This window comes from Schistocerca serialis, chromosome 1 (genome assembly GCF_023864345.2).
Source record: "Schistocerca serialis cubense isolate TAMUIC-IGC-003099 chromosome 1, iqSchSeri2.2, whole genome shotgun sequence".
NCBI lineage: Eukaryota > Metazoa > Arthropoda > Insecta > Orthoptera > Acrididae > Schistocerca > Schistocerca serialis.
The window spans coordinates 779953470-779972917 of NC_064638.1; the positions used below are offsets into that span (position 1 = coordinate 779953470).

The window sequence follows — 19448 nt, forward strand, 5'->3', positions numbered from 1 at the left end:
AGGACCATGGATATTGCTGGGATAAATTCCCAGGTCTTGTTTTTTGCAAACAATCCAGAGAAAAGATTCAGAAGAAGAAACTACCTAACAAACCTGGCCTTGGCTCTGATGGACTGCCATTTGAATGAAAGGGCTCAGCTCTCTACCATGAGATATTCAAGGATTTCTGTCACCTCAACAATCAATTCCCACCAATCACGATGAGACTGTAAGAAGGTGTGGGAGGTGCCATCTATGTCGTGGTAAAAAAAATAATAAGATTATTGTCACTTGCAATAGCTGCAAAAGATTCGTTTGCAAGCAACATTGCTACAATGTTGTCACATGTAACGATTGCAGAGTTTCTCCGGAGGAAGAAAGCGTGTGATTCTTGATATGTATTTACTGACTGCCTTATTCTTTGGTATTACTACAATGTTTTTGTGCATATTACATGTTTTATAAAACTTGCTTTAACAATGGTAAACAATCAAATCATATCTACGGTTATAATTTATTTAGAATTTGTTATTACAGTAGCACTTAGGAAATATCCTGGAAACATATGTCAGATATTCTGTAACAATTTTAATTTTCCCATGCACCTTAGATATATGTATACAGATCATATTAAAAGTTGCTGTTAAGAATGATGTTATAAAACAATAAATAATTAATTCCACCAAAAAAATAAAATCTGCTTTTGTTATGTATTTAAATGTAGGCGGCACTGAGTGCCACACGTGCCCGCTGACGCAACAATCTTAAGCGCGCCTGCCGCAGGCTTAAAAATAGATTTTATCATCGAAACTAATATGGATTAACACCTTCTGGAAAACTGCTACCAACCGTTTTTGTTTGTCTTGAAGAATTCAGTGACAAATTTGCTCCTCAAATCCATCAAAACATAAACAAATTAGTAGAACATCAGAATGTGCACACAACAGCCATAAATTCTGGAAAGTTTCTGGACAAAGTTTTGCAACCTTACATAAAAATGGGACCTTTTCTGTATGCGGGAGTTTCTTGGAGAAATTTTCACAGTGAAATGCAGATGAACGGAATTCACACATATTCTATTGCTTAAAATGAAGATACAACAAGAAGTGTATGTGTGCACACTGTGAGAAAAACTGTATTTGTACTGAGCTATGTCTGTGCTGGGTCAGGAATTGCATTCTGTCTCAGCTATATGTACTGCAGTATTGACTTTATATACAGTTCATGTTGAATACCTGACTGTTGACTCATCACACTTGAGTCCTGAGGGGCAGGGAGGTCACACACAGACGACATATGCACACTGTGTGAAAAACTCATTGCACTGACTTAAGTCTGTCATGAATCAGCCACTGCATTCTGTCTCAGATGTATGTGTGCTGATGCCTTGACAGCTGCTGTCTCATTTGTACGACATGTGGAAAGACACCCACCGAATGCCCTCTGAAGGCGAGTGTACACATAGTGGTGAACTAATTGTGATGCCAGGTACAGATTCTCTGTTACTAGTATGTGTAAGAATTTCTCTAGTCAGATCTGGGTACAGAGGAAAGTGACAGAGAAAAATCTGCATCTAAGAGTGGTTTTTGAGCAATAGTGACCAAAAACTGCCCTGGAAATTCTTCATGTAAGCCAAGCTCTGTATGAGAAAGCTCTGTAAAGTTTGATAAGAGAATCGTTCCTGGCACATAAATGGATGGCTGGTGTGGTAAGCTCTTTTGGCACATTCTCCCTTTGGCACAGTGCTTGCTTCCAAAGTGGTGGCAATCTGAAAATATTGACTTGTTGATTAATCTAGCGTGTAGAGTGCACCACTGTCATTTAGAACTGCTGCCGGGTGACATCGTCGAACACCGCCGATATTTCGATAGGAGCACACCCTGCCATTCTCAAGGCACAAATGCAAGGAAGAAAAAATGTGCAAGCAAATTTAATACCTCGGTTCACAGAGGAGAAACAAGAAAGACACCACACACAGAACAAGTGTCAACACAACCAAAGATAACCAACATCAGAAATGTCGATAGTTACTATTAATCAACAGGTGAGGTAGCACTAATTCTGTCCTTCTGTTTCTTGATGAGAGACAGAGCCGGATTCCAAGCAGCATTTAAACAAAATCCACCATCTCTGTTAATAAGGTTGCTTGATAGTCTGATTTCAACAGCTTCCTTAATAACACTATCCCAATAGCTGGACGTGCAAGCCAGAATCTCCATGTTGTTGTATTCCATAGGATGACTGGTGTCAAAGCAATGTTCTGCAATAGCAGATTTGCTCGGCTGTTGTAAGTGTGTGTGACGCTTATGTTCAATACACCGGTCTTCCACAGTCCTGATTGTCTGACCAATATATGACATGCCACAACTGCAGGGAATACGATAGACCCCAGCCTTACGCAAACCAAGATCATCTTTTATGGACGCCAACAGGGCCTTAATCTTAGAAGGTGGTCGAAAACCACATTTCACATCAAATTTCCACAAAATATGGCCAATCCTGATGGAAATGCTCCTTGCGTAAGGCAAAAAGGCCGTAGACTTAGGTGCCACTTCGTTGCTACCGTCACTCACCCGTTGCACAGAAGGCTGATGGCGCAATGCACATTTGATCTGCCTCTCACTATAACCATTCTGACAAAAGGTGACTTCGATATGTGCTAGCTCAGCTGCCAAACTTTCAGGGTCTGAGATAATGTGGGCCCTGTGAACCAAGGTGCGAAGTACTCCTTCACGCTGAGCTGGATGGTGACAACTATCAGCTCGCAGATACAAGTCAGTAAGGGTGGGCTTCCTATACACAGAATGTCCCAACGTACCATCAGTCTTCCTTTTGACCAACACATCAAGGAAGGGAAGGCATCCATTCTTTTCCACCTCCAAAGTGAACTGAATATTTGGGTGGATTGAATTCAGATGTTCCAAAAACCGGTTTAAATTCTCACTACCATGAGGCCAAACAACGAAAGTATCGTCTACATATCTGAAAAAACACGCAGGTTTCAAGGTCGCTGACTCAAATGCACGTTCCTCAAAGTCCTCCATAAACAAATTGGCCACAATAGGTGACAACGGGCTTCCCATTGCAACTTCATCAGTCTGTTCGTAGTACTGACCATTGAATAAGAAGTAAGTGGAAGAAGTCAGCACATGTCGAAACAAATTTGTTAACTTGACACCAAACTTAACCTCAATTAGCTGCAACGAATCAGAGAGAGGAACATGAGTGAAAAGAGAAACCACATCAAAACTGACTAAAATATCAGAGTCATTCAAACGCAATCCCTCCGATCGACGTAAGAAATCTGCAGAGTTCTTAATGTGGTGTTCACACCTACCTACTAGTGAGCTCAACACCCTTCTATCAGGTGCCACAGGGCTTGTTTCCACTCCACAGTCCAGTTGTGTAGCTTTTTACTCCAGCTCAAGCACAGATATGTGCAGCCACTGTATCCCATTCTTTTTAACTCCGTACGCACAGTTATTATGACAGCTTGACAGCTGGTAGACTATAGAGCTCGTGAGTGATTCCTTCCGTTGATTTCATGTGATTTTTTTACAGTCATCCCCTGCAATGCTCAACAGTTCCTGTCCATCAGGACATGAGGTACAGCTGGTCTTTGCTTAGCTGTGATTGTTCATGTTTCCACTTCACAGTCATGTCAACAGTCACCTTAGCCAGCTTCAGAACTGTTGAAAAGTCCCCGATTGATTTGTTACTCAGGTGACATCCAATGACTAGTCCACATTTAAAATCTCTGAGCTCTCCTGACTGACCCATTCTGTTGTTACTGCTTCTCTACTGACAACACAACACTCCCCAGCTTCTTTTGTGCTAATGGTCCCTCTCTTATGACATCTAGTGGTCAATTCCACATTACAAAGGGGTGTCTGGATACTTCGGTCATACACTGTACATGTAGCAGACAGTTTTGTGAAATCTGATTAAACTTTTCAAAACACCTTGTATAATAATGGGAAAAATATGTTAATGGCTGGCATGTAGCCATAGAAATTCTTAGAAACTGTCACTGATGTATTTACAATGTAACAATCATCATGGACGCAGTCCAAGGAACATAATAAACTAAACCAAGAAATAATTGTTAAAAAAATGACACAACAGGACAGCTCTGAACAAAAATGAAGTTCTGATTATGTCCTTGTCATTTGCAATGTAATCTGAAAAACTGTCCTGTGGTGTTCCCATAAAGCTTAAAATTACCTCATACTTAATACCCACGTTCACTGAATGTCTTTATGCAAAACTGTAATAGTATTATAGGGGGTAACCATATCATAGTGGAAAAATGTAATGTGTGGGTCAGTTCATTTTTACTTGACAAGAAGCCAAATCTGCTATTCTCATTTATTATTTTATTTCCATGTACTTTGCATATACTTTTCATTCAGTGAGAGACATGAAGTTCTAAGTGAATGGTTTTGTAGGATTCAAAGGATAAGGTAAATAAAACACGCATATTAGTAGCTTTCTTTATTCTATATATGATACCCTTTACCTTGTACTGCCCATGCTGTTGTATATTATATATGCAGACACACTTATAATTTCCACTCACAACATTCCCAGTAAGTCTTACCAGATGTTACTAAGTACTTGACAAAATTGTTAGTCAACATAATGTTTTTTGTAATATGCTAAACAACTATAGAATTGATTTTAAAGTATTCTGTAAGAGCTTGACAAAGTCTGTATCCAGCTGCACTTAATCTTTCTTTGTCATGAAAAGAAATTGCAAGCCTTATACAGTTTCTGAATTTTCCTACAGGTGAAAATATGTTCCCAGGTAAAGCAGAAACTTTGTAATTTTCTTTACACCATGGAAGAAAATCATTTGCATCTACAGTTTCTGGCAAAACAATCCACACAAAATAGCCTCCATCTGGTCTTCTTGCACTGCAACCATCTGGAAGATTTTTGGACAACACCTCGCACAATGAAAACATGCGATCCTGTAAAATAATTCCACCATTTGTTAATCCAGCTTTTGAAATTTGTGCATCCTTGCAAAATAAACGTAATAGAGTAATTACAATATTGTAGTATAAAAGTAACTGAACATAGATATGGATGCACCGTGCAACAGGATTTTATATCTTCCTCATTGGAAATGCTACTCTTAACTCAACTAGTGTTAATGAAAAGGGGAAGACATAATATGGAAGGTGGAAGAAAATATTCAAAATCCCTTGTGAACAAAGTGAGAAAAACTATATTGGTTTGCGTACTGCTCATCATCAAATTTTTAAACTATAAAATAAATGTACCACTTTTCTGCCTTTGTAATTATCTTCAGGGTAATTGCTTACTCTAAAAAAGAAAGACCACAATGAGTAAATATATAGAGAAAACTAAATTCCATAAACCAATTTTCTGTCCAGTTTTTCCATCAACAAATATTATGAGTCTGTTGCACTTTATTAAGTACGATCAAATCATTACTTTCATTTCTTTCATTCTACAACTCATTACACCACTACGACCCATATTTTTTTCTAATTAACATGACAACCAATAACCATGTTAATATATCACAATAAATTTGTTGATTATAATATAAAGCAGCAACAGTTAAATGCAACTGGTGTCATAAAGCACTGTGTGACATGTAATACTACAACAATCACAATTTCACTAGCAAGTATGTAATGAGGGAAAGCAGTAAGAACAGATGTAACATGTATGCAGTAAGGAAAAGCAATGAAAACACATGACTGCAGGTGCCACTAAAATTCAAAAGTTAAATGAATTACTTTTGAATGCATTACAGGAACAGCAGTGATCAATGTCTTATAAATATTTACTATTAAAAACAGTCTTGATCACGATTTATTTATCAAGGTGACCGGTTTCGACCACTACTGTGGTCATCTTCAGACCTACAAGTTGTATACAAAGCTCTAATTAGAGGGCTACATACATTAAAGAAAATACATAAAGTTATAAAGCTATAAAACGTTGAATTACCATTGAGTAGGAGCCTCTTTGTTGGAGAATCACTACTGGAGAAACCAGTGCACGTCTTACTGTATATAATGGAGGCTCCACCAACTTCTGACTGCATGATGTCATTACTAACCAATGAGTTATAAGTCGAATTACAGTTTAAAATTTCTTAGTTAAAAGAACTTTGTCAAGAATTAGAAATAAGTACACACTAAACTTAGCTTATTAAACAGCTATTGTCAATTAAGAAGCATTAAAAATATTTAAATATGTAGGACAATGAACTTCGGTTTGGCAACACATGGGTTGCCCTCTCAAGGCCTGTCAGTGAACCATTTGGAACCATTGGTTGCCATGGTGAAGTTGGACGCCGTTGCAAAGATGAGGCAGCAGGCTTTTTTCACTGAAGTTGTTGTAAAGTCGATAGTCGAACTAGTGGTTGCCATGGTGAGGACAAACACCAGTGCAAAGATGTGGCACCAGGCTTCTTTCCAATGAAGTTGTTGTGAAGTGGAATGGCGAAGACTGTCGCATCAGCCGATGTATTATTGAGCAGCAACATGTCTTCATTGAAACGATTTTTAAAGAGTAAGCTACAATAAACTGTAGCTGACATGTATACTACATGCTGCATAAATATGATACAAAGTAGTTGAATATAATAGAGGGAAACATTCCATGTGGGAAAAATATATCTAAAAACACAGATGATGTGACTTACCGAACGAAAGTGCTGGCAGGTCGGTAGACACACAAACAAACACAAACATAAACACGAAATTCAAGCTTTCGCAACAAACTGTTGCCTCATCAGGAAAGAGGGAAGGAGAGGGAAAGACGTAAGGATGTGGGCTTTAAGGGAGAGGGTAAGGAGTCATTCCAATCCCGGGAGCGGAAAGACTTACCTTAGGGGGAAAAAAGGACAGGTATACACTCGTGCATACACACACATATCCATCCGCACATACACAGACACAAGCAGACATTTGTAGTCTGTCTGTGTCTGTGTATGTGCGGATGGATATGTGTGTGTGTGCACGAGTGTATACCTGTCCTTTTTTCCCCCTAAGGTAAGTCTTTCCGCTCCCGGGATTGGAATGACTCCTTACCCTCTCCCTTAAAACCCACATCCTTTCGTCTTTCCCTCTCCTTCCCTCTTTCCTGATGAGGCAACAGTTTGTTGTGAAAGCTTGAATTTCGTGTTTATGTTTGTGTGTCTACCGACCTGCCAGCACTTTCGTTCGGTAAGTCACATCATCTGTGTTTTTAGATATACAAAGTAGTTGTCCGTATATATGAAATATTGTCTACGAAGTTGATATGTAGATTACATGTGCCAATTATTTTAAAGGCATTACTATTCCTCAAGTTATATGCCAGTCTTATAAGCAAATAAAAATGAAAGAATTTAAAATTATAAGCCATAGTGTCAAAAATAACAAAAAATAGTTTGCTAACAATTATAATTCCCATCAGGTTGATCTGTTATATCAAAAATTACAAGAAACAAATGATGCTGTTATAAATTCCAAGAAGAGATTTACACAAATGACATACATGGGACCTATCTCAGATAAAATAAATAAATTATTTAAGAACACAAGCGTGACAATAGAATTTAAAACTAGTAACCCCCTACAGATGAAACTGAAACACACAATTGGAGACTCAAATATATACCAAAAGTCAGGCATTTACAAAATAATATGTAATGATTGTGAGAAACAGTATATTGGCCAAACTGGCCGTAACTTTTTAACACGTTTCAAAGAACATACTACTGGTACTGCATGTACCAAATCAATATTTGGTCAACATCTTGATGGATACAATCATTCTGAGGGTTGCATTTCTAGCAATTTGAAAATATTTCATACTGTGCCAAAAGGACCACTGCTAAATACCTTAGAAGAAATTGAAATCTTTTCACTTCATAAAAGTAATCCATTATCTGTTTTAAACGAACAACTTCAGTTCAAAGACAAACATTTCTTTGAGCTTTTCAATGATCTGCTTTAGAATGTTTACTCTTCTGTGTTTTGTTTTAAAAGGTTTCTTAAAAATTTTTTTTTTTTAATTATTAAGACTTTTAGCAAATATTTTACCTTTACATTGTAATTGTATTTTACAAAACATTATTTTATGATTGACTATCTGTTTTAGAATTTTTGCTTATATGCTTTTAGACTGCATATTGCTAATTCACATCCTTTTATTTTTGACACTATGGCTTATAATTTTAAATTCTTTCATTTTTATTTGCTTATAAGACTGGGATATAACTTGAGGAATAGCAATGCCTTTAAAATAATTGGCACATGTAATCTACATATCAACTTCATAGACAATATTTCATATATACGGACAACTACTTTGTATCATATTTATGCAGCGTGTAGTATACATGTCAGCTACAGTTTATTGTAGCTTACTCTTTAAAAATCGTTTCAATGAAGACATGTTGCTGCTCAGTAATACATCGGCTGACGCGACAGTTTTCGCCATTCCACTTCACAACAACTTCGTTGGAAAGGAGCCTGCTGCCACATCTTTGCACTGGCGTTTGTCCTCACCATGGCAACCACTAGTTCGACTATCGACTTTACAACAACTTCAGTGAAAAAAGCCTGCTGCCTCATCTTTGCAACGGCATCCAACTTCACCATGGCAACCAATGGTTCCAAATGGTTCCAAATGGTTCACTGACAGGGCTTGAGAGGGCAACCCATGTATCGCCAAACCGAAGTTCATTGTCCTACATATTTAAATATTTTTAACGCTTCTTAATTGACAATAGCTGTTTAATAAGTTAAGTTTAGTGTGTACTTATTTCTAATTCTTGACAATGTTCTTTTAACTAAGAAATTTTAAACTGTAATTCGACTTATAACTCATTGGTTAGTAATGACATCATGCAGTCAGAAGTGGGTGGAGCCTCCATTATATATAGTAAGACGTGCACTGGTTTCTCCAGTAGTGATTTTCCAACAGAAAGAGGCTCCTACTCAATGGTAATTCAACGTTTTATAGCTTTATAACTTTATGTATTTTCTTTAATGTATGTAGCCCTCTAATTAGAGCTTTGTATACAACTTGTAGGTCTGAAGATGACCACAGTAGTGGTCGAAACCGGTCACCTTGATAAATAAATCGTGATCAAGACTGTTTTTAATAGTAAATATTCAAAAGTTAAATATCTTCATCTTCTGTGATGCTAGTCTCGCACCTTAGAGCATTTTTATTTTCCTATTTTACTTCCTCCCATGTAATTTTCCTCATTATAGTGCATTTGAAACTTGTAGCAACTTTTGAAGTTTGGCTCACTGGAGAAGACATGATGCTGCTTATCAGGTAATACGAATGGTAATCCAGCTTTCTCTATTGTGCCACTGGCATTTCAGTTAGTAGAACATCCCTGCTGCCAAGTGGTGGGTAAATAGTATCGCATGGTGTCACACATTAAATGCATCTATGTCTGTCACACTCATTGTGAAGTGGTATTCTTTTGGCATTTAAGTGTTCTGCAGTTTTTCAGATATTGTGAACTAGTATTTTGTGTTGGCTGTACATTAATTAACAACAAAACTACAGCATACGTGAACACAAGATTTGCAATAAATAGGTTGTCTAAGAACACATTCACCGGCTGCGAGGATATAGTGTATAGGAGGTGGAATTCTGGTCTGTGGACAAGACTACAAATGTGTGTACTCTGTGTGTAGTTATTGAACTTGGTTGTGATCTGACTTCATATGTTACAAGAGTGGTGGACAGAACAGCTGCTATGCTTAATGTTCACTGACCTATGTTGCTGAATATCAGGAAAGAGACATGAAAACTGAAATGACACCAGCACATTCTTTATCTGAAACTCCAGGCAAGAAAAGAAGTTACGAAAGACAGGTAACCATGATGGACGCATTCCAGCATGATGCAATGCACAGATATGTAAATGCTTATTATCAGCAAATGGAATATCCAACTTTAAATAAACTTTTTTCAGCCTCAAAGAAGTGGAGCTGTTCCAATGGGAGTAGGTTGTCACTTCAAAATTGTCTCCATGAACTTGGTTTCTGGCATGAAAAGTTTTTGTCTCTGACATTTATCACCAAGAGAACTGACATAGTAGCCTGAGGAGGCCGATATCTGTGGGCTGTGAGGAGCATTTCGTTTGATGACACTGCGTGGCTGGAGAAGATGTGTGTTAATGTGTGTCACACATTGACAATGGGGTGGACTGCACAGCACAAGGAATGATGAAAGCACTGTTGGGAATGGGTCGCAGGGTAATCATCTGTCATGCTGCCTGTACTTGAGGCTTCATTCCAAACTCTTTATTGCTGTTTCAGTCCAGGAAACGAGGCGAATATCATGAGGAAATGAATGCCAAAGTTTTTATGGAGTGGTTTTCTAATGTTCTGCTGCAAAAAAATTCCTCTGAATTCAACAACAGTAATGGACAATGTGCCATACCATTCAGTTATGATAAATAAAGCTCTGACAATACAGTTGAAGACAGCGGATATTTTGCTCTGGGTATAAAGAAATGTTCCATTGGATAAAGTTGAACCTGGCATGAATAAGGTGGGGATAATGGAACTTGTAGCGCTGTAAAAGCCAAAAACTCCATACTTCTTGTATGACAAACTAGCTAAACACTAAAGGACATCAGTCTTACTCAATAAGTTCATTTAATTCTGCTTGAGAATGTACGGACCCAGGCGAAATGTAATGTGGCAAAAAACTACAAGTAGTTTACACTCAGTGAGGATTAACTGCTGACAAAAGAAGCCATTGCAAATGTTAGCCACAGGACTGGTCTTGAGCTGTTTGTCATATCAAGAAGGTAGTCGAGGAGACACGGATTCGTGAAGGACTGCTGGATGAACAGATTGAAGAGAAGGTCGTTTCAGTCAGCTGAAGAACCAGTTCCAGGCCTGAGAAAGAGGACTGTGATGATTATTCCTTTGGGGATGCTCCACTTACACTGTACATGTACATGTCAAAGATTCATTGATCTAACTGCTCTGTTCAGTATTATCATTTATTTACTGCCAAGGAATGTTTGTGTGGTGGCCAGCTAACAACCATGAACTAAGGTGGGCATGGCATTATCGCCACCTGTTTGTGCACTCAGCACATGCCGGCAACTTCCCTCCACTCACTCACATAAATTTTAATAAAATTGTAATTACATTTACGTACTTTAGTGTTTGCAGTCAGTTTTAATTTTGAGTTCTAAAAGTGTCTTTGGTGGTATGTTTTTACTCCCTCACTTATGGAACAATTATATTTCCATGTTTTACTGTCTTCTGGGTATTTAAGTTATAGAAATTTTTATTGCATACCATAATAAGAGCGGCTTCACATGCAAGTTTCGGATAGGTTGTTTTCATTAGGATTTTAAAAATACTGTCTTTGTTACTTGGATTTTTCTGTATTTTTTTAAACTGTTATACTAACTATTCTTTCTCCTATTATACTTATATTGCAACTGCATGACTTTAAGCATGCAATTTGGTTTAGTTTGGAAACTCTTGCTAGAGGTGTACAGGGAAGTAAAGTGGCCAGTCATGTTGTGGCTTTCTATCAAGCTGGCAGTGCGTTGGGCACATTTTGAGTGTGTTGCAATTTGTTATTTGTTTGACAATGGGCTTTATGATACAATTTGGATTAGGAATTAGGGCACATTATCATGTCTTAAAGTTTAAATATGAAAAAGGTTGGTCAACAACCAAACCCTGTTGCCTAACTGCTTCTTTATATTGTGATCAAGACGATTATGGATTTCATGTCACTGTATTAGCTTGCAAATGAAATGCAGTCTCAGACAAATGTAGATGTTTGTAATCTTCTGAAAATTGGACAGATATTTTCTAAAGAAGACATTAAAATTACCTTTAATAAAAGCTCTGGGCATCACTGTCACATATCCTAAAATTAACATTTCCAATACTTCCCTATCAGCACAATCCGTTGAAGCTACAAGTGAACAGTTACTTGAACATGCAAATATGACAGTTGCATAAAATTAAAGATTTGCTTAAGACAGATGCTTCACACATAATGCCAACATTTCGTAGTGTCTCGACCAAGTATCAACTTAATCTTGTCATACAAGATATTCAATAGTGTGTGGCTAAAAGTTTTGAAACTATTTACAATCTGTACACACAGCGCAGCAGGATGAAAGAGAAATAAGTTCTAAGATAGGGTAATCAACTTCACTCAAATTTCATTGACTAACGCTGTTAAGTAAAGAGTTTTAGTATAACGTGTATCCCAATTCTGGAGGGTATAATGTACGGTAATTTCAAATATTGCGACCAGTACTATATTGGCCGAACAGGACGATCATCTGAGCTGTTTTAGGGAGCGCATGTGTTTGCAGAAGAAACCAGTGTTTCTGAGGCACATGTCTATGGGAATGCACTCTGTGTAGGACACCAGGCATTATATGGAAATTTTGCACATTGCACTGAAAGGAAGGTTGCTCAATTTAAAATAATAATAATAATACTAATAATAATAATAATAATGATAATGTGAAAGATTCACATTAAGCAGAAAGGAAGGAGGAAGGGTATTTATCGACATAAAAAACCTACATTATGGACAGGTAGACAATTTAAGAAAATTCTTTACAGAACGAGCAGAAACTAGCAAAATACACAAAGCACTCACTCATATAAATACATCAGCTACACCACTACAATTTCATAACCACCTCTACAACCCTTTAGATCACATAACATCAACAGATACGAAGAAAGTAAATTGGAAAAAGAAAACACTACATGGCAAGCACCCGTATCATCTAACACAGCCACACCTAGATCAAGACGCATCCAACACATGGCTAAGAAAAGGCAATATATACAGTGAGACGGAAGGATTCATGATTGCAATACAGGATCAAACAATAAACACTAGATATTACAGCAAGCACATTATTAAAGATCCCAATACCGCAACAGATAAATGCAGACTTTGCAAACAACAAGTAGAAACAGTAGATCACATCACAAGCGGATGTACAATACTAGCAAATACAGAATACCCCAGAAGACATGACAATGTAGCAAAAATAATCCATCAACAGCTTGCCATACAATATAAACTAATAAAACAACAAGTTCCCACATACAAGTATGCACCACAAAATGTACTGGAGAATGATGAATACAAATTATACTGTAACAGAACCATTATAACAGATATAACAAACCTGACATCATACTCACCAATAAAAAGAAGAAATTAACACAACTAATCGAAATATCCATACCCAATACAACAAATATACAGAAGAAAACAGGAGAAAAAATTGAAAAATACATCCAAGTGGCTGAGGAAGTCAAGGACATGTGGCATCCGGATAAAGTTGACATTACACCAATTATACTATCAACTACAGGAGTCATACCACACAATATCCACCAGTACATCAACGTAATACAGCTACATCCAAACGTATATATACAACAGAAATCTGTAATTATTGATACATGTTCAATTACCCGAAAGTTCCTAAATGCAATGTAACATATACCGTACAGTTAAAAGGAAGTCACGCTTGATGAAGGTCCATGTCACTTTCCATTTTTAACCAGACCTAAGGTCTGAGAAAGGAAAGAAGATAATAATAATAATAATAATAATATAATAAAAACCGACTGTACCTGAGTGAAAAATAGGAGTTCTGAGTTTTTATTTTAATATCTTTGATGATTTGTTCTGGTCAATGAATGTTTTTGTCTGCCATTCACTTAGATAAACCATAGCTATGCTTTATTGATGTCTAGCAACTCTTGTCAACTGATGATAAATCTAGAAGGATATTTATCTACGCTCATTGAATCCTGTACTTGTAATTTACAACTAAGAAAGTGTTCTGGTAGCACATCAATTTAGCGTTGCATCTATACATGTAGATGAGCCATAACATTATGAGCAATGCCCACCATAAGATTGAATGCCAGCTGATGGTGTTACAGGTACGTGACACAGTAAGGAAATGGGGATCATTCTAGCAATGATAGGGGTGGTAAATGGGGAAATGCACTGACATTAGCAGCTCTGACAAAAGGTACATTATTACGGCTCCATACATGGAAATGTGCAACTTGGAAATAGCAGACCTCATTGACTGCTTCCATGCTACTTGCGTGCATCTATAAAGTTGAAGTACGGTGGAACCACAAATAGGTGACAAGGTTTTAAATATCCACATCTCATCACAGAATGTGGAGGACAAAGGTATGGATGCTTTGTAAAGCAGGATAGTTGGAGATACTGGCGGATCTGACAGGGTGCAACCCTGGAGCAGGTGTAAGTATTTTGGATCCACACCATTCAACAATTATGATTGAAAATGCAGCTTTGCAGCAGATGGCTCCTGCATGTTTCCACGATGACCTAACAACATCGCCAATTGTGACTGTAGTGAGCATGTGATCATCAAGGTTGGGACAGTTGATAAATTGAAATTTGTCACCTGTCTGGATAAGCCTTATTTCTTGTTACACTAGGTCGACAGTCATGTCTGGGTATACTGTTGCTCGAAACATGCACAACATCACGGATGCCAATTGATGGGGGACAGTTTTATGCTAGGGGGGCATTCACTTGGGCTTCCATGGGATGTGTGGTAGTAATCAAATGTGCAACAACAGCTGTGGATTACATGGATATTACAAGGTGTACAACTTTGCTTCCGCCATTTGCCGATAGGTGGCGACAACGGTAAGTAGCAGTCGAAAGAAACAGATCGCAGATGTCAGGCATTTAGCTTGGACCTCTGTCAACATAACCTCATTCAAACATTAGTTGATTTGTGTCTGCATCATTAATTGAAAATGTCAATTTACGAGCCTAATTCTCATCATTTGTGGGAAGTGTTACTGTTTTGTTCTAATATGAAGAAAACAGTGGCCAAGTCTCATCAAATGCTCCCAAATACGTATGGTAAGGGCGCTATTAGTGAAAGAGAGTGTTGTGAATGGTCAACACTTCAAGAATGGTGATTTTAATGTCATAGACCAGCATAGTGGTGGAAGAGAGAATGTTTTCGAAGTTGCGGAATTGGAGACATTGCCGAGTGAAGACTCGCATCAAACTCAAGAAGAATGGGCACGATTAGTGGAAGTTACACAGTAAGCCATTTCAAAATGTCTCAAGGCTATAGGCAATATTAAGAAAGAAGGAACTTGGATCTCGTGTGAGCTGAAACCAAGAGACGTTGAACGGCATTTGTGTGTTTGTGAATAGTTGCTTTAGAGGCAAAAACAGAAGGGATTTCTGCATCGTATTGTGACGGGGGATGAAAAATGAGTTCATTACAATAACCTTAAATGCAAAAAATCATGGGGATATCCCGGCCATGCTTCCACATCGACAGCCAAACCGAATATTCACGGCTCCAAGATCATGCTCTGCATTTGGTGGATCCAGCTCAGCGCCATGTAGTATGAGGTGTTAAAACCAAGGGAAACAATCACAGGTGCTTGTTATCGAACACAATTAATGTGTTTGAGCAGAGCATTAAAAGACAAACGGCCACAATACAGTGAGAGGCATGATAAAGTGATTTTGCAGCACAACAACGCTCGACCCCACGTTGCAAAAGAGGTCAAAATGTACTTGGAAACGTTAAAATGAAAAGTCCTACCCCACCCACCGTATTCTCCAGACATTGCTCCCTCTGACTATTACCTGCTTACATCAATGGCGCTTGGCCTGGCTGACCAACACTTCCGATCTCATGAAGAAGTCACAAATTGGATTGATTCATGGATCGCTTCAAAAGATGAACAATTTTTTCAATGCGGGATTTGTACACTGCCCGAAAGATGGGAGAAAGTAGTGGTCAGCGATGGAAAATACTTTGAATGATACATGTATAACCAATCTGTTTCATTAAAGCCCCAAATGTTGGGGAAAAAAACAGTGGAAGCAAAGTTGTACACCTTGTATTTTGAACTACCTGTACGTATCCCTTCATGCTTGATATCTTCCCCAACTGCAATGGCATCTTCCAACAGATTTTTGTGTTATAGTGCTACAGTGGTTTAAGTAGTACGATTGTGAATTCTTGTATGTCTTGGCCACTAAATTCACCTAATATGAACCAGACAGAACACATCTGGCACAATTTAGGCACCAACTCCATGCCCAGAAACCACTGACTCATAATTTACAGGAATTGTGTGGCCTGTGCATAAACATCAGGTGCAACATATCTCCAGAAACCTACCAACAGTTGCTAAGTTCATTCTCTGCATAATCCATGCCATGCTGGACTCAAAAGGTGGATCAACACTACAAAGCAGGTGATAACGTTTTGATTCACCTGTATATACATATTCCACAAACCACCAAAAGGGTGTGGTGGAGAGTACCTTGTACCACAACTAGTCATTTCCTGTCCTGTTCCACTCACAAATAAAGCGAGGGAAAAATTACTATCTATATGCATCTGTACAAGCCCCAATTTCTCACATCTTATCTTTGTGGTCCTTACATGAAATGTACGTTGGTGGCAGAAGAATTGTTCTGCAGTCAGCTTCAAATGTCAGTTCTCTAAATTTTCTCAACACTGCCCCTCAAAAAAAAACATTGCCTTACCTCTGGGGATTCTCTTTTGAGTCCCCAAAGCATCTCTGTAATACTTGTATGTTGATCGAACCTACCAATAACAAATCCAGTAGCCCACATCTGAATTGTCTCAATGTCTTTCATTAATCTGACCTGGTTTATACTTTAGCTGTATTCAAAAATGGGTCACACTAGTGTTCTATATGTGATCTCCTTCACAAATGAATCACACTTTCCTAAAATTCCCCCAATAAACTGAACTCTACCATTCACCTTCCCTACTACAACCCTTACATGCTTATTCCATTTCATATACCTTTGCGACATGACGCTTACTTATTTAATCAACATGAGTGTGTCAAGCAGTACATTACTAATACTGTGTTTGAACTTTACAGGTTTGTTTTTTCTACTCATCTGCATTAACTCACATTTTTCTACATTTAGAACTACCTATCATTCATCACATCAATTAGATATTTTGTCTGTCATCTTGCATCCTCCTGAAGTCACTCAATGATGACACCCTCCCGCACATCACAGTACCATCAGCAAACAGTTATGTCATCTTGCCTTCTCCTGAAGTCACTCAATGATGACACCCTCTCGCACATCACAGTATCATCAGCAAACAGCCCCGCACTGCTGCTCATCCTATTCATCAGGTAATTCATTATATCGAGAATAACAGCAGTCCTATCACACTTCCCTGAGCTCTCCTGACAATACCCTTGTACCCGACGAATACTCACAATTGAGGACAACATAATGGGTTCTATTACTTAAGTTTTTGAACCACTCATAAATCTGGAAACCTACACTGTATGCTCATATCTTTGTTAACAGTCTGCTGTGGGGCACTGAGTCAAACACTTGTCAGAAATCTATACAGAATCTGCCTGTTGCCCTTCACTCATAGTTCGCAGTATATCTTGTGAGAAAAGGGCAAGCCAAGTTTTGCCTTTTCGGTTTCAGGGAAATTTAATATATTCAAACTGAGAATATGCTCAAGAACTCTGCAACAAACTGACATTAAGGATATTTTTCTGTAACTTTGCAAGTCTCTCTCTCAGCCTTGTGTACTTTTTTCAGTCACTTGGGAATTTGCGCTGGGCAAGAGACTCATAATAAATAGGAGCTAAGTGAGGGGGGGGGAGGCTAATCTAATGTCTTGGAGTACTTTGGAAAAGCAAATTGGGATTCCATCCGGACCTGATGACTTATTTGTTTTCAACTCTTGCAGTTGCCTTTCTGTGCCAGGAATGTCTATTACCATGTCCTCATAAGGGATTCTGTGATGGTCTAACAACAGTATGTCTGTATGATCCTCCTACATGAACAACTTCTTAAATATGAAATTTTGTGTTAGAAAACTCATTCCAGTATGAAATGGAGCTGCTTTTACATTTGCAGGAGACCTGTAACATTGGTATCTGAAAAAATGGTAGAATTTGCAGTCTTATAGTGTCACTGAAACAACTTTGTGATTGCGTTTCACTGAACTGAGCAGTGGGGGCTGCGCATGTGCCAATCACAGTCATCTCTTGGGTTCCACATTTCACTGTGTTGCCTGTTCTGAACAAGAACAGGCAGTAGATACATGCTCCAAAGTGTTTTATGGTTTGTGCACAACTGTTGACTACATGGGTAGGTGTCACAATGTGTACAAGCCAGAAGCCCCACTCTCCACCAAATACATTTGTTAACTGCAAAGTTATTTTAATTGAAGTGCAATCACTTTTCAGTTTATTTGAACATGTGCCTGTTTCCAGCTTTACAGCCATCATCAGATCTTACAAAAGCAGTAACATGGTCATTAACTAACCTCACTCAGTTAAATCTGTTCAAATAAATTACAATGTAACTAAGCCTGAATTATACAGTTTACTCATTCCAATATATACCTTCATTAGAATGACACAATTTACAATTGTTTTAGAAATGGAATACCACTCTGGTGTCATTGTTGACTGTGATGGTGTCTTTGCTAAGGTGCCAGGCATAATGCGCACAAAGAATTTTCATTACATCAACAGTAAGAAAACATAAAATAATTGAGTTCTGGTAAATAGTGCAAAGTAATTTTAAGAGTAAAACACTGCTATCACTTGGCTGTCCAATGGAATTTTGTTGAATATTACATGCTAGAAGGAAAGCACACTTGACATTTCCAGGGTTTTGTGCGATGTGTGTTCCAGGTTTGTGTCAATTTCATGAATTATGTGGAAGTGCATTGCTCTATTTCTGGTCTCAATAATGGTTTGGCATGTGTCAGCATGCAACAAGTGTTGTGCAGTAGTACATGTCAGAGTGAGCCGCTGTGGGACAAGTCTTGCATGCTGGAGTGTTTATTGTGTAGTATGATATGTATTGCGTGCATGGTTGTGTGTACAGCAGTGGCACACAGTCATTAAAGAAATTAATAATTGTCACAATGATGCTTTGTAGAACAAATAAAATACTCAGTCTCTGTTCTGTATATGTTACTTACAGAGTTAACGTGTGACAGACACAGAGCTTGCTGAATCTGGCAGTATAGCCTTCTACCAACAAAGGTTATGAGCTCACTCCCTATGCACCCCACACATTAAAAAAATGAGGGGGGTGGGGGGCACAAGCGACAGGAAAGGGTAATAGGGCAACAACTTAAAAGCTTTATATTACTAATATGAGAAAAATGGAAAATCCAGGATGGACTGTAACAATATTATCTCCCCTACCCTCCGTCTAACCTCCCAACTGCACCTAGGTGGCCTATTCTCTCTCCGTCTCATACCTGCACATTCCCCAGCAACACTTCAGCATCCCCCCCCCCCCTCCCGCCAGCCTCCTCCTTATGTCCACCCACTTGCCTCTCCCGTCATGCATTGCTCCTGCTGCTTGCAGTCTGGCTTCAGGTGCCAGAG

General features: G+C 38.3%; 1 protein-coding gene across 1 annotated transcript in view; it reads right to left on the reverse strand.

Moving 5' to 3' along the window:
• Positions 1 to 4460: 4460 nt before the first annotated feature.
• Positions 4461 to 19448, reverse strand: part of LOC126483452 (2-aminoadipate transaminase) — a 67797-nt gene continuing 52809 nt past the window's right edge. Inside the window, exon 7 of the mRNA XM_050106622.1 lies at positions 4461 to 4952. Coding sequence (XP_049962579.1) covers positions 4638 to 4952 — 315 coding nt within the window. The 3' untranslated portion in view covers positions 4461 to 4637. The remainder of the gene's footprint in view (positions 4953 to 19448) is intronic.